The 15,821-nt window shown below is 57.8% G+C and overlaps 3 protein-coding genes across 3 annotated transcripts; 1 reads left to right on the top strand and 2 right to left on the bottom strand.

Annotated features, from left to right (window-relative positions):
• Positions 1 to 57: 57 nt before the first annotated feature.
• Positions 58 to 1,302, bottom strand: N656DRAFT_185346 (uncharacterized protein). The gene has a single exon (XM_064808800.1). It carries the CDS (start codon positions 948 to 950, stop codon positions 180 to 182), a length of 771 nt encoding a protein of 256 aa, XP_064668472.1. The 5' UTR covers positions 951 to 1,302; the 3' UTR covers positions 58 to 179.
• Positions 1,303 to 4,175: 2,873 nt separating this feature from the next.
• Positions 4,176 to 5,526, top strand: N656DRAFT_713018 (3-deoxy-7-phosphoheptulonate synthase; the record flags this gene model as incomplete). Its single annotated transcript, XM_064811866.1, has 3 exons — positions 4,176 to 4,221; positions 4,384 to 5,163; positions 5,216 to 5,526. The coding sequence occupies 3 exons, from the start codon at positions 4,176 to 4,178 to the stop codon at positions 5,524 to 5,526; spliced, it is 1,137 nt and encodes a 378-aa protein (XP_064668471.1).
• An 88-nt stretch (positions 5,527 to 5,614) lies between these two features.
• Positions 5,615 to 15,699, bottom strand: N656DRAFT_846528 (uncharacterized protein; the record flags this gene model as incomplete). The annotated part of the gene is made up of 5 exons (XM_064819233.1): positions 5,615 to 6,585; positions 7,183 to 7,777; positions 7,868 to 7,959; positions 8,025 to 8,390; positions 8,439 to 15,699. 5 exons carry the CDS (start codon positions 15,697 to 15,699, stop codon positions 5,954 to 5,956), a joined length of 8,946 nt encoding a protein of 2,981 aa, XP_064668470.1. The 3' UTR covers positions 5,615 to 5,953.
• Between the last annotated feature and the right edge of the window lie 122 nt (positions 15,700 to 15,821).

Here is a 15,821-nt window from a genome sequence, read left to right as displayed (position 1 = left end):
TTTGGGCATGATGATTCCCAAGGAAACCCTCAAGATGGGTTACCAGCCAGAGACACCAGTTTCCTGACCCACCCCCCTCCAGAGGTATAGCTCATGGCAGGCGCGAGTAGCTCCCCGAGTGTTGCTGCACTGTTGGTTGCGGCGTTCAACGATTCTCAATCGCCGAAATGTTCACCCTCCTATGAGATGATGATGTGATTAAAGTGACCGGGCACTTTCATCCGGCATTTCTCACAGTCGGCTCGGTATCCTATACTGAACGACCGGGTCATGCCTGGCTGTAGCGCTGTCCACGAGTTTAATGTGTGTCTCGATCGAGTGTGTCCCTTCTTCGGCGAAGGCGTCGAAATACCCTCAACATCCATGGCGTTGCCGAGCTGGTTCTCAACTGTTGGGCTGTCTCCGATCGGGGAATATCCTCCCTCTACTGCTGAGCTGGCACGCGGCGGGAGCCCGGCGAGCAGGGGGTGTTCGTGGGTGACTCTACTCAGGTGCCCTCCGCGCTGAGGCGATGAATCTAGCACCATCCTCGGGCTTTCCAGGCTATCCTCACCGCCACACTCGCTGATGGGCGAGGGAAGTCGCCTGTGTTGCACCATGTTCCAATCAGACATGACATCTGCGGCAGCTGCCTGACCTTCCAAAAATCTTGGTCCACTCTCGTTGCCCGTCGCATGGGGAAACTGGCCAGTAATGTCCACCAGTCCATTGCTGCTAAACGCCATTGCATTGGGTTCCTCAGGTGTCGTTGCAAGTGGGCCGCCCTGCCTCATTGCCCCGTGAGGGTCGTTCCAGCTATTACCTCGTATTTGCGCAGCAAAGCTGCAGTGGATCGGTGTAGGGATGCGGCCCGTTACACTAGGCACGTTCAGCTTTGCCTGAAAGGCATCGGACCCGTCCTTGCCCTGGCCTCGATCCAAGACTGCGTCTGATGTATCCATCATGTCCATATCAGTGTCAAGGCCCTCGGAGGCCACGGCAGCAGCTGCTCTCCCGGGTACAAGCTCGGGTTCATCTGCCCAGAGATGCTGCTCCACTGGCGGCTCTTCCGTTTCCGACGATACCGGTGTAATCGTCCGGGGCTGTTCATGGATGGCAAAGGTAGGGTTAGAAGGAGGGAGTGGTGGCGGGTTGGCCCATTGCTTCGAGGCCTGAGATCCCCTCAAGGGTAATGATTGTAGTCGTTTCTATGCCTCAAGTCAGATCGAGTTGACGCCCCCGGCAGTCCAGCCATTTCTGAACCCGAAACCCCGGTCGTCCTGAGATCCGGAGCGCAGTCGCAAACAGCCGCACTTGGATAGTATAGGCAGGATGCTTACGCTTCTGTGTTCTGTAAACCCCAGAGTGCCTCCAACCGATATATCGGCGTAATCTTCTTCCCTGCATCTCTTCCGCTGCTGCTCGGGAGATTCCTCGTGGAACAGCATCTTGCCGGTTTGCGAGGACTAAGAAACCTGGGAATCCCGCCGCCTCGAACTGTATGGTAGCCCGCGCCAGAGTGCTGAGGAAGTATTTCGGAAATCGGATTGTTCGCAATAAAGAAAAGAGATGGGGTGACGCTTTGTTGAGGCAAGGCTCGCCAGAGATAATTCGATCAATCGGCCTCTGGGCGCTTCCAATCGATCTGCACGTTCGGCTCAGAAGATTATTGCGGTTGAAGGGAAGGTCGACGAAGCGGAGGCTGAGGGGAGACCTGGGCTGGCCTAGGCTGGCCTGTCGGCCGTCAGCTCCCTGTCACAGCTCCGTCGGCTCTTTCCCGATCCCAAGGAGCTAGGGCTTTGGCATCTGTAGCCGTGCGCTGTGCAACCTGTCCAATCGCCAGACGATAAAGCACTGGTGACACTGTTTCCAAAGACTATCGTGTATACACATGAAGAGTCGCTTGGAAAATGGAGAGATGGCCGCCTATTGGGTGCGGGAACATTATACCTCTTATGCATACGAAGGTACATACATCAGTGAAGTGACAGAAGGGAACGCCCGTTAGACCCGACAAATCGCGGGTGCTAGGGCCCGCCGGTGGGGTTTGCACCAAAGAGACCGCTTTCTGCTGGAAAGGCGATCAACGATTGGCAGGCAGCGACGTCAGATGCGGCAGGGGTTCGGAGTGTGGGGGCTTAATGGGTGCCGAGAGCTAATTGGACAAGGGCAACGCGACCGAGCTAAGTCAACGTTAACCACCTCAAGAAAGAGAAAGTACGGAGGATGGGGCCAAAAGTGTTCGTCACCCTCCTGCTGGTGCCAAGCCTGTCAACGTATGAGAAGCCAGAGAGAAGAGGGACGCACTGTATTTTTATGGACGTAGCGTTCTTCCTTGCAAATTTTACTGAAGTGGGCACTGAGGTGGCCCTGTGATTGACCCAGTGATTGACCTGTCAATCGGCTGATTAGGGTGGCTTTCAGTGGGTGGCTGACAGGACTGTGCGAACCTCACTGTATTGTGATCTTGGCAGTCTTGGCTAGAGGAAGGCGACGAACACTTTTGGCCCCATCCTCCGTACCTGGTATGTATGAAGCCTTAACGTTCGAAGCATCTTCGGCCAGCAACGCAAGAATTCAAGACAATTACAGCAGGCTACGTCGGGTATGCCATCATCACGAAGAGGCACTAACTACTAGGTTTGAGTTCATGTTCGTCCGGTAAGGTATTTCGTCTAAGGTTACGGAAATGGTGTAAGTTACTCCAGTGGCCCGTGAGGCCCTAACAGTGTGTTCAGGGCTCTTGGGGGAGAAGTGTGGAGACTTCCTGCTCCCTGGGCCGAGAATCGGTCGGTGCACCAACAAGATTGGAGACCTGCTCGCCAGGTGAAAGACCACAAGATGGAGGGTCGGTTTCAGAATTGCTTCAAAGGCCGTACTGGCCGTCAGCACTCCAAGTCTTGAGCACACATTTGCATACGGTCAATCATCAATAATTGGGAGTAGTAATCCCGGCAGGCAAGGAAACAGCCGCTGGGTGGCCAGCTAAGGTGGACCTGGGAGGTTAACCTGAAGCATCTCAGAGGTTTGCGGGCAACACGATGGCGAGACACCATGGATTCCCGTCTCTGTGAACACTAAAGCTATCTAAGATAAGTAAGATACCAAATAATCACAAAAGGGTGAGATAGCCTGTATTCACCAAGAAGGACACAAACTCTTAGAGTCTAAAAGAGGGAACAATGACACGAGGCAAGATGGACATGAATCTCAAAAAGAAAACCACAAATGACAGAGGCAGAATTATTCATGTCCATACCTATCCGTAAGTGAACAGCTTCAGGGTTATTTGTTCCCCAGCTGTATTGAGCCAAAAAATCACATCCGAGCATCTCGTCGAATCCCCTTCCCAGACTTGGCCACATGCACCTGGGGGAACCGCCAAGCCGGGGTTGCTGATTGTCTGCAGTCGGCCAGAAAAGTTCAAAAGATCGGAGGGCTTACCAACACCAGCCGTGTGATTCGGTGCCACGACAGTTTTGGTCGAAGATTGTTCTGCTGCCGTCCATATCAACTGATGTCTGAAGAACGCAGCTGAAGAATGGTTGAATTGAGTGTAATAAGGTATGAAGTTGGAGGGGTGAAAGGGCCAAGTTATTAGTCAAGAAAGAGCGAATGCTTACCACCAGGCGTGCAATTCGCTAAATCTTGGTCGACCATTTTCCCTGCTTTTTCCTGCTGTCAGTAGGGTATTGATTGATGTTCCTGCTTGCTGTGCAGATCTGCTCAAATGCTGCTTTTCTTGTCGAACGGTAGCGTAGACATTCAGGTCCTTCAGAGATCTCAGGTCGCCCTGCCGGACCAACCCTCCCCGTAAACTGGATATGGAACTCATCTGAGTCATTAACCATTCCACTTCATCTCGCCCGTCAAACACCCCACCTTGACTTTTCATTCAACCCCTATTTTACTTGCATTTACTTTGAGTGTGCATTTTTCTTGTTGAATTGGACGTAGATTGGGTTCCTTTGTTGTCCTCGGCCGCGCAAACTGATCCTCTCCCCACCGACGTGCCTAGCCGATACCGCTTCAACCTGGCGCTGCTTTCCACACTCCGCCGAGTTCAAAGTCCTGCAACAAACAAATTCGTCTGTGTTTTCGCACAAGCCTCACGAACCATATACGCAGGGCGCCCGCGACCTCCCTGCTCACCTATAAACCTTTATCCTCTCTCACCCTTTCGAAACCTATCGAGAATGCCTGGAGCCGAGATGGCGCCCCTTCGGGCCGATGATATGAGAGGTATGCCGATTCTCTGAATTTTTCGTAGCTTATCAAGACACTCCTGGATACTGCAGTTGCCTTTCAGTGAAAACTGTTCACACCTTGTTCCTCTTATTCACGCCTTCCATGGAATCACTTCCTTTCATGGCTATTGCTAATTCTCTTTAACCCCACGTAAAGTGTTGGGCCAGGATCCCCTCATTCCACCAGCCCTGCTCATCTCAGAAATCCCCATGACGGATGAGTCCCTCCAGACGGTCGTCAAGGGGAGACGGGAGGCCGTAGGCGTGGTCATGGGCCGGAACGACCGCCTTTTGGTCATCGTTGGGCCGTGCTCTATCCACGATCCTGCCACGGCCATTGAGTACGCGCACAGGCTAAAGGCTGTCTCGGACAAGCTTTCAGACGACCTGGTCATCGTGATGCGTGCCTATCTCGAGAAGCCCCGGACGACGGTGGGATGGAAGGGCCTCATCAACGACCCGGATATCGATCAAACCTTCAAGATTAACAAGGGCCTCCGCGTATCAAGACAGCTTTTCCGCGACCTGACGTCAACGGGCATGCCTATTGCTAGCGAGATGCTTGACACCATCTCGCCGCAGTTCCTGGCCGACTTCATTTCGGTTGGCGCCATCGGAGCGAGGACGACCGAGAGCCAGCTCCACCGTGAACTCGCCTCTGGCCTGTCTTTCCCTGTTGGCTTCAAGAACGGGACGGACGGCAACCTTGGCGTTGCCATCGACGCCATCGGCGCTGCGGCTGCCAAGCACCACTTCATGGGCGTCACGAAGCAGGGGCTGGCAGCCATCACGCGGACGTCTGGCAACGAGCATGGATTCGTCATCCTGAGGGGCGGGACAAAGGGGCCCAACTACGACAAGGCGAGCATCCAGGCTGCGAAGGAGACGTTGATCAAGAAAGGCCAGAAGCTGGCAATTATGGTTGACTGCTCTCATGGTGGGTTTACACGAAGCACATGTCGTTCGGGATGAGTCACTGACTGGATCAGGCAACTCGAACAAGGACCACCGGAACCAGCCCAAGGTCGCAAAGGCCGTGGCGGACCAGCTCCGAGAAGGCGAGACAGCCATCATTGGTGTGATGATCGAGTCCAACATCAACGAAGGCAATCAGAAGGTGCCCCCGGAGGGTCCCGCGGCACTCAAGAAGGGGGTGAGCATCACTGACGCCTGTATTGACTGGGAGACAACTGTCGAAGTGCTCGAGGACCTTGCAGCTGCGGTCCGGGAGAGGAGGAAGCTTAATGTACGGACGGCGAATGGTGCCGAGCCCAAGACGACCCCCCTGGAGGAGGAGTAGTGCACCTCTTTGGATGGATCAGGGGTTTCATTGACAACGAAAGGCCGCCAAGAAAAACGATACGTGAGGAGGGTTTGGCGGCAAAGTTGCTATTCAAAGGTTAATTCACGGGCAGGTTCTCAAAAGTTGGGTGGGTGATACCGAGCGAGCATCCTCAATGAGGAACGGCATATAAAAGTTGGCTCGACTAGACAAAAGCAGTTTCCTAATTCCGAACTTTGTTTCCTCAACTCCGCTCGGCGCATACGCAGGGTGCCAACACCACACCACGGTCAGGTAATAGTAAGTTCACGCCGAGTCCATGTGTTGTCGATACAACTGCTTCAGCGCACGTGGCTTTGCCGAGACAGCTCAGAACACAATCATACCTACCCAACGCGGCCAGAAAGACAAAACCCCATCACATAAATGCCTATGTATATGCCTTCTATCCAGCCCCGCGAGAAGCGGCAGCAATATCCCCACCATCCGTCTCCCTCCCAAGGGGAAAATACTCCCCCCTCCCACCAGCCAGCCCTCCTCCCCGCCTCCACAACCGTGTACCCCCTCGACCATCATGATCACCGTTCCCATTACCACCGCGGCCACCAATAACCTCCTCCCTACCTCCCCCACCAAGCCCGCGAGGCGGCTGCTGTTGCCGCTGACGCTGTTTCTCCACGACGCGCTTCAGCCCAGCCCAGCCGAGCAGTCCCGCCGTGCCGAGAATGAACCCCCAGACGATGATCTGGTCCTTGGCGCTGTCGCGCTGGAAACAGCTCGTGACAATGTCCTTTTCCTCGGCGTCCTTGCAGAAGGGCAGGTTGTACTTGAGGCAGAAGGCGCGGTTGCATTGTTTGCATGATGTAGAAGCCTCGCGGGCGGCGAGGAAGGGGAAGGAGGAGCGGCCAGCAGCGGGGGTAGCCGTGTCGGGTTCGAGAGTGGTGCTACTTGGATCGGAGGGGGTTGATGATGAGGCGGGAGGCGGCGGCGCCGGGTTGTTATTGTTGTCGTGCTGCGGGCCGAGAGGGATGATGGTGCTGTTTTTGAAGCAGGTGCATTTGCAGAATGTCGGGACCGCTGGGCTGCGTGTCAGTCTCTCGATTGAGAGCAACTTCTGCAGGCAAGGGGAGTATGCCGATTGGGAAGGAAACTAACCTGCACTGGCAGAAGATGCCAGGAGCGCGACTAGGAAAAGCAAGAGCCATATTCGCCCCATCGTGCGTGGTATCGTGCACTAAGTGTGCTTCGAGCACAATGGCATTGACTCGGCGGGTGTCGCCGCCCCCGGACTGGTGTTGGACTGCTGGCGGTGTGGAGCGGCAAAGCCCAAGGCTGGAACGATCAACGGATCGGTGATTCAGTGCCCGGACGGCTGTGGGCCAACAATGGCGAAGTAGCGCCACAGCGCCACATGCTAGCGCCACGGGTGACAAATGGTTCGAGGATGGTTGCTTGCAGCCTTGCACACCAGGACAGCTCTTTCCTATGGAAACGGTAAGACGACACAAGTCAAGAAACCCGACATCAGTATTGAAATCCAAAAATCTCAAGAGAAACATAACCGGAAACATAACTGCCTAACAATCCTGCCACTCATCCATCCGGTACATCAAGAACTCCATAACAATACCTGCCCTGGTCAATATCGTGTCGTCCTCGAGAGTCAACATGAACCAGCAAGCTGAACCTCCTCCATCAAAAACCTCACCCCTCCCTCCACCGCCTCTGTCCACTCTTTGCTACTCGCCTGACTCCCCTCGTCCTCCTGTTCATTATCATCACCACCACCACCACCCGCACTTCTAGTGGTGCAAAGATGCATATGCCCACCTCCAACAATTCTACTAAACCCACACCGCACCCCGCTCTCCCTCAGCACACCGACAAACCTTTCGGCAGCAGCACAGGGCGCGACGGCGTCGGCCGTACCGTGCACCACGTGGGTGGGGACACGGTACGCACCCGCACGCACCCGGGCTAGCGGGCTCACTCGCGCGATTAGCTGTGAAGACGGGACTGCGTGGCGAAGGGCGTCGATGATGCTCTGTTTGCTGCTGCCGCCGGTGCTTCTGACTGAAGAAGGGTTGGAAGTGATGGCGGTGGAGTGGAGACCGTGGAGGAGTAAGGACAGGCCGATCCCCCCTTGGCCCTGTTGAAAGAGGGATAGGACTAGTTCCGAGCGGGGGTCGCCTGCGCGGAGGAAAGTGAGGTTGTTGTTGTCGCTTGGGACATGGGTGGTGGTTGGTTGTGGAGGGTGGTGTTCGGTGATCTGGCAGGTACAAGGTAAGTAAGGGGTTGGTTAGGAACTCCAGAACTCTTGACAACCCGTTTGAAGGCTGGTCTGCTGGAGAGGGCTTACTTGTTGGGAGGACTGTAATCTCTCTAAGATGCTCTCCAGCTTCAGTTTCCGATCCGGGAGGGAGGTCAGACTCGGACGCGACGATTCGAGCTCTGGCAAACAATGCCGTCAGCTTCGAATCAGCACAGCAGATTTGCCTACGGATGAAAAATCTTACCGCCTGACTCAAAATCATAAGGCGCACAAAAGCTGAGCACCGCCTTCGGAGGCTCCAACCCGGCTTCCCTCGCGGTCCAGCCCAGCGAGACAGCCAGATGACCGCCCGTCGACCACCCGACGGCCACCACGCGGGTCGGGTCCACGTCGTGGCCGAACAAGGCCGCCTCTTCAGGGAGGTCGGTCTTGGCCCAGCGGTAGGCGCTGCACACGTCGGCGATGGGGCCCTCGACCATGTCCACCTCCGGGCACAGCCGGTAGTCGACGCTCACGGGCAGGAAGCCGTGCGCAAGCAGCTGGCGGACCTCGGCCGGCGGGATTGCTTTGCGGGAGAGCGTCATGTAACCCCCGCCGTGGATCATCAGTGCTGACATTATGTTAGCAACGCGATTTATTTGCTGTCAAGGGACATTACCTATTGGCATGGCCTTCCCTGTCGGCTCGGAAGGGAAATAGACATCGGCATGAATCTTGACGCCATTCACCTCTTTGTACACCATGGTCAGCAGACGGTATGCCATCTTGTTCGTCTTCCCTGCCACTGCCAGCGGCCGGGCGATTTCAGTATCGTACGTCCCCGCATAAGAGCAAGGCCAGCCCTTGGTACAAGCCACCAGCAGGCGCTGCGTGTTGGCCTCGGGCGTGTCACCGCGCGAGTAACTCGCCGACGCAAACCCGGCCTTGCGGAACGCGTCCATCCAGTACTCTGCCGGCTGCAGGGGGTAGCGCCTGCCCTGATCAGCCACCCACCAGCCGTCCAAGAGGCCAAAGGCAATGTCGTACCAGTCCACGACGCGGGTGACCTCAGACAGGACCAGGACGCCACCACTCACCACAAGGGTGTCCCGGAGACGCTGGCACGTCGCTGCCCGGTCGGTGGTCGCGTGGACGCAGTTGGTCCCGATCACGACGTCGAACCGGTGCTTGAACTGGGCTGGGATGGGCTTTTCCAGATCGAGCACTGCGAAGTCGATCCAGGGATGCTGCTGCGCGAATTTGGCTTTTGCTTTGGACACAAGGCTCGGGGAGATGTCGGTGAAGGTGTACTGCACCGGGATGTTGGCAATTTGCAGAGCCTCTGTGAGCCACCTGGTCGTTCCACCCGTGCCGGCGCCGACTTCTAGGATGCGGATGGGTCGGCCCCGAGTGTCTGCGTCCTTCAGATACGTTGTGAGAAAGATGGCGAGCTGTTGCGTTGCTGTCGACAGCATGGGCGACTGACTGTAGTAGGTTTCCATGATTTGCAGCGAGGTGGCGCTGCCAAACATGATCTGGACGGGATCCGTGTTTCCGGTTAGGCAGTCGGCGAGTCGCGGCCCGGTGAGGTTTATTAGGTTGGCTTCTGGGATGTATTCATAATATGGATTCACCAAGCTGACCCGGAGGTCGTCAATACGGCGAATACAGTCATCGATGTAGGCTGGCCCGCGGATCCGATGCCCTTCGGAGTCCACTGAGACGATATCGCGCTGCTGCAGGATTTCCCAAAGTCTTGCGAGTAATTTGCCATACTTGTCCGCCAGCACAGAATTTGAAAGAGATGGGAGTCTGGCGCCGGGAGGGATGTGTCTGAAACTGACACCAAGGGCAGAAAAGGCCTCGATTATGTAGGCAACCGTCAGCTCGTCTTGAAGTGGCGCAACATCTCGCCAGTAATTCTTGAACCCCCGTATGGTAGCCGAGGAGTTGAAGCAGCCGTCTGACGACTCCAGCGCGACAAAGGGGTTGCTCAGGGTGATTTCTCCCTCTTGATGACATGCCGTGTCATTCTCAGAGACGGTCGAGGCGTCAGGGGAAAACTTGCTCGCGTCTGGTTCAGTGCTGCGTTGGCTTGTCGGTGGCCCAGCAATGCCCAGCTGGGTCATGAGGTCCTGAACCGTGCAGCTCGCATCGACACCGCCAAGGTTGGCCGAGAAACTGCTTCTCAGCTCCTCTTGCAGCTCTACCAGAGAGAGCGAGTCAATGCCCAGGTCGACGAGCGCGTGCTGGGGCGTGATGTCCTCGGTCTTAGCCCCTGATAGCTCGGACAAGATTCCCAGCAGCTTTGCACGGTCACCAGCGAGGTCAAGGGATGGTGCCGTATTTTTTCTTAACGCTGGCGGAAAGGGTGACGACTCTCGTGACATGGCATGCTGCTGACCGCCTGCCGACGGAGAGTGACCGAGATGCCGGGCGAGATCGTCCAAGGTGCTTGCAGGCAAATCGCTGCTGTCAACGGAAACACCAAACACGGAGGAGAGTTGCTCGGCCAACTCGACCGAAGCCAGCGAATCCAGGCCGAGATCTGAGAGCGCTGTGCTGGCGGGAACCGCCGAGCTGTCCAGCCCAGTGTACCCGGCTATCATCTCTCTCAGCGTCGCATAGCTATGCTCAGCGCTGCCGGACTCGGCCGGAGTCAGAGTACTCGCAGGAGTCGGGTTGAACGACGAGGCCGACGCCTCGGTGGGCGTACTCGAGCTGGTGCCATCAGCAGCAGCAGCAGCAGCATCCTTCACCCGCGAGTTCATCATACTTCCCCCGGACCCGGAACCAGCCAAATCCAGCATCATTTCGAGCTTGGCCACAGGCACCCGTGCAAACCGACACCCGCATAGCGCAGCCACCACTCTTGATCCCTGCCGCCCTTCCGATTTCGAGTCAAAAACAACCACATCCCCAACAATTTCTCCCCTCCCAGCCCCATCTCCATTGCTACCATCACCATCCACCTTGACATAAACTTTCATCTCCCTCTCCCCCTTCCCTTCATCACCATTGGAAGAACTGCATGCATCGGGGGAAATAACAGCCCTATCCAGGCCAGTCATGACCGCCACCTCCCCCTCATTATCATCATTACTGTTAACCAGCAGCCCAGCAACTTGAATCCACGCATCCACCAACACAGCATCACACGTCCGCCAGGCAGCCTGAGGGGAACCGTCCTCTCTCCCAGGCTGGGGTACACCGGGAGGTAGGGCGACTGTCGCAGCGGCCTCGCCGGTCTTATCGAGCAGGGTTACGCAGCACATGCCGCGGAAAAAGGGCGCGTATGTGACTACGCGGGAAAAGAGTGTGTAGGCTCGGGTGGATTGCAAACGGTCTGCGTCGGGAGAGGTGGATAGGTTGGAAAGGGAGGTGGTGAGCAGCCGGGCGAGGGTTGTTAGCTCACTGGTACTACTTGTGGGGGATGAAGGGAGGGAGATGCGGCCTGTGGCGTGGACGATAGGTTTGCTTTTGGGTTGTTGTTGTTGGTGGGTGCTAATGGAGAAGGTCCATGCCCTTGAACTCCCATCACCACTCTCAAGGCTGTTGGTCTGTTCCAACCGCAGCGTGACCTCCCCTCCACCTTGTGGTGACGCGCCCAGGGGAGAAAGAAAGCGGACCTGTTCCAGGACAAGCCCCATTCCCTCTTGAGTCCCTTGACTCCCTGGTGCAGAGAGGAGCTGCTGCGCCGCCATGGTCGCGCACTCGGCGTAGACGGATGCCGGACAGAGCGGGCGGGAGCGCACCGCGTGGCCGGCCACGAGCTCCTGGAAGCGTGGGCTCTGCGTGTTAATGGTGAACTCGGCGACTCCTTGTTGGGAATTGCTTAGGCTTGGTTTTCTTGAGACGAGTGGTGGTGGCGGTGGTGGTTTTGTTTCAGGGACTGAGGCAACGGCGGCGGTTTTGAACGCCTCGGCTGCGCGGTCAATGTTGTCCAGCCAATGCGGCGTGCGCTGGAACTGGTACGGCGGTAGCCAGATCTGCTTGCACTCCCTGGCCCCGGGGAGGTTATCATCGTTGGGCACGGGAAGGAATCTCCAGTGCGACAGGAACACGCCGCTTCTCCAGAGGGATGCGACAACCTCTCCAACGGCGTTGGCAGGGACGGAAGATCCCTTTGTTGGTGTCTTCATGGCTTGGAATGTGTGGGCATCCGGCTCCTTGGCAGCTCGCCGGGCCATGTTAATCACGGGCGAATCGATGCCCGCTTCGAGCCAGGCACAGGGGCCGAGTGCGTCCTCAACTCTCTGGACCGCTTCAGAGAAAAAGACGGGCGCGCGCGCGTGTCGGCAAACGTCATACCCCTCCTTTACAGATCCCAGCGGCTCCGCGGTGCAGGTGTAGAGCGGGATAGCCGGCTCGTGCCACGTCAGGGAGGCGCCAACGGCCGCCAGGTCAGGCAGGATCGGGTCGACCAGCACCGAGTGGAAGCCGTGACTGGTGGCGAGCCGCTGGAATCGGATCCCAGAAAGGCCCGGCTCCCTGCGAAGTGTCTCTTCAGCTGCGGCCACGGCGGCGGAGGTGCCCACGGCAACGAGCGAGGTTGGGCCGTTGTAGCAGGCAATTTCCAGTTTGTGACCCCTTTCCAGTACCAGCCGGGATATCTTGTAAAATCCCTCAACGTCACAGCCCTGCAAAGCAAGCATCGCCCCCTTTTCCGCACCCCACTTTGTCTCGACCAGCCGCCCGCGCTCGGCAACCAGCTTCAGGGCGTCGCGCAACGAGAGTACCCCCGATACAGCAAGCGCCGTCAGCTCGCCTAGACTGTGCCCGACCAGGGCTTTTGGTCTGAGGCCCGCATCCATCCAGCTGCGGGCGCACGCGTACTGCACGGCAAAGACGCCACATTGTAGTGTGGAGATGTCGTTGATGGGTTCTTCCTTGGTCTGGAAGATGGAAGGGATGATGGGCTTGTAGCCTAGTTCCGTGAGCTCGTGATCGCAGGCGTCGATGTATGCTCGGAAGATGGGGTATGAGAAGTAATACGACCGGTCGAGACCGACAGCACGGTCACTTTGGCCGCTGAAGACGAGAACGGAGGGTTTGGTGGTTGCTGGGAGCTGGAAAGCTGATGGTGTGTCAGGACCTGGAGATTTGGCGATGTTATCGAGTTGAGCGGCAGCCTCCTGCACCGTGCTGGCTGTGATGCTGACCAAGTACTTGAACCGCTGCCTCTTCTCGTTCAGGGTGTACGCGATATTCAGCAACGAAACCTGACCCGCCGTGCGACGCAAATACGCCGCCAGTTTGCGGGCATTCTCCTGCAAGCTTTGTTCCGAAGCGGCGCTCACATGAAGGGGGAAGCACAGGGAATCACTTGGATAAGTTGTCGTCGAATATGGCTGGGCATAACCCACCCCGGGGTACCTCGATTTCTTCTCCTTCATACCACCCCACTCCACCACATCTTGGCCCTGGGCTGGCACCATACCGCAGCAGAGCACGGCACAATTCGACCCGGCCGCGCCGTAGCTGCTGACAAGCGCCGCGCGGAAGGGAACATCCCAGCCCTGCAGACTCCGCGCAATGGTGATCCCGTCGGGCTCCAGGGGCAGGATCTTGGGGTTGAGCCGGCTGTGACTGGCCTGCGGCGGGATCTTGCCGTGCTTGAGCATGGCTAGCACCTTGAGCAGACCCGCAACGCCTGCCGCCGTCTCGCAGTGGCCAATGTTTCCCTTGATCGAGCCAACAGTCAGTGTATCTTTGCGGATCAGAGCCCCCCGGGTATCACTACTGTCCCTGCCAGCCAGAACGGCGCGGATGCTCTCCATCTCAAGCGGATCGCCCGCCTGAGTGCCCGTGCCGTGCGCCTCGACATACGTAACATGTTCGGGCCTGACACCTGCCCGCTCCAGCACCGTCCGGTACAGCGCCTGCTGCGCGCTCGGCTGGGGCACCGTAATAGAACACGACCGGCCGCCCTGGTTAGTTGCGGCGCCAGCAATCACACCCATCACTTGATCCCCGTCGGCTATGGCGTCCCTGAGCCCCTTCAGCACCACCAGCCCGGCGCCGTCAGACCGACAGTACCCATCCGCAGCGGCATCAAACGGCTTGCACTGCCCTGTGGGCGACAAAAACCCGGCCTTGGCCAGGTCCAGGTAGTTGTGCACCCCCGTGATGAGGTTGATCCCCCCAGCCAGCGCCATGCGGCATTCCCTTCCCTGAACGGCCCTGCACGCGCGGTGGATTGCTACTAGAGATGACGAGCACGCTGTGTCGAGCACCTCGGCCGGGCCAGACCAACCATACTGATAGCTGATGCGGCCGCAGAGGAAAGCCCGGATGGTGCCCGTCGAGGTGAAGGCCGTTGGTGCGTGCGCGCTGGTGTTGTCGAGGTACTCGACGAAACTTGCGCCGATGAAGCAGCCCACGTTGTCACCTTGCTCGCGGAAGTGTGTGGAAAGGTAGCCGGCGGATTCAAGGGCTTCGTGGGAGAGTTCAAGCAGCATGCGCTGCTGCGGGTCCATGCTGGCCGCCTCGCGGGCGGATATTTTGAAGAAGGCGTTGTCGAAGCGCTTGATGTCGTCGAGGAAGTTACCGTAGAACTTGCGGCTGTGTGCAAAGTTGGGGGTTTGTGATGCGCGGAAGCTGCCCGGCAGGTCGAAGCGGTCGGTGGGCACCTCGCGGTGGCAGTCCAGCCCCTGAGAGATAAGGTCCCACAGTTCGTCCAGGTCGTTGGCCCCCGGAAGACGGCAGGACGCCCCGATTATGGCAATTGCATCTTCTGGTAGTTCTGGAGGCGGTTGTATGGCAGAGCGCCTCTTGTTTACGATGTCTCCATCTCGCTGTACATGTATCAGGCTGTGCGCTTCCATCTTGTTGATCCGGAGGCTTTCTTTGTGGAACGGACTCAGGGGCACGCAGTCCGTCAGACCAAAAACGACGACTGAATGCTCAGTCTGCGCTGACCGCTTTAGATCCTGAGCTACCTCGCTGAGGAGGTTAAACCACTCGCATCGAGATGCCAAAATGGTGGTGACGATCTCCTCGGTCATCGAGCCATGCTGGAGCGTCAAAGCTGTCCTGTTCGACCTCACGGGGACCTGCAGCATGGCAGCCTCGGGAAGTTGCAGGGAGGGCGTCTCGTGGCAAATCCGACATAGATCGGCGGCAAGTTGTGCGTTATCAGGATTGTGCACTTTGCCACGAACCTCCATCTTCTGCACCTGCAGTCCCTGGTCCCGGGCGAAGCGATACAGCCGGTCCAGCGTGCCCGCCGACCCGACAATGCTGATGGACCTCGGCTCTGTGATGGCAGAGACGTGGGTTCCGGGGAAGCGGCTAGTCAAATCCTCGCCCTGGCCTTCGTACTTGAGGCGGAGCGCCAGCGTTGTGGACCCGTCCTCGTCCCGCGTGTCGTCTGCCGCCTCGGCATAGGCCCCTACTCCGACGAGAATGCGCAGAATGGCCGCCATATGCCTGACGACCTCGGCTTCGTCCTTCGCACAGGCAATGGCGACGGCTGCCGGCAGCCCGCCGCAGTAGCCCTGCAGCCCCCCGCCGAAACGTCCCACATGGGCCAGAAACTGTTGATGTGAGAGACCGTGGGCTTCCAGGTAGCGCAGATACTGGCCGATCTGGACAATGGCCAGCAGCGGGAGCGCTACAATCCCGGAACGCACCACGGCAAGGGGCGCCGACACCCCGTGAACAGCCCAGTCTTTGAACAGGCCGAGATACCGAGGCCCTTCGGCGAGAGACCGCACGCCGCCGCTCGCGGCGGAGAATAACGCCCACGTCCCATCGGTCCCTAAGCTAGCAACTTCTCCAAGGAGGGCTTGACCGTGGTGGTGGCGGGCCAGGAAGGCGTGCAAGCCGTCGAGGTACTCTGGGCTTGGCGCGCGGCTCTGCGGACAGAAAAAGGCGGCAGATATTGGGGATGAAGACGGCCTCGTCCCCGTCTTCTGGTGGTCAAGCTCGGGCGCCATCATGAGGTACTGTACAGCACTATTGCTGCATGAGCAGCAGTCTACAGTCTACACGTCCAGGGGAGGGTTCCGGCTACCTGGTTTGCGGTGTACCGCTTACATATCATTGCTCTAAGTGCACA

The sequence above is a fragment of the Canariomyces notabilis genome, assembly GCF_033297395.1.
Source record: "Canariomyces notabilis strain CBS 508.74 unplaced genomic scaffold N656scaffold_17, whole genome shotgun sequence".
NCBI lineage: Eukaryota > Fungi > Ascomycota > Sordariomycetes > Sordariales > Chaetomiaceae > Canariomyces > Canariomyces notabilis.
This window is presented reverse-complemented; position numbering and strand designations above follow the sequence as displayed.

Coding starts and splice junctions, on each gene's coding strand:
- N656DRAFT_185346 (XM_064808800.1), bottom strand. CDS start 950: ATGGACATGATGGATACATCAGACGCAGTCTTGGATCGAGGCCAGGGC.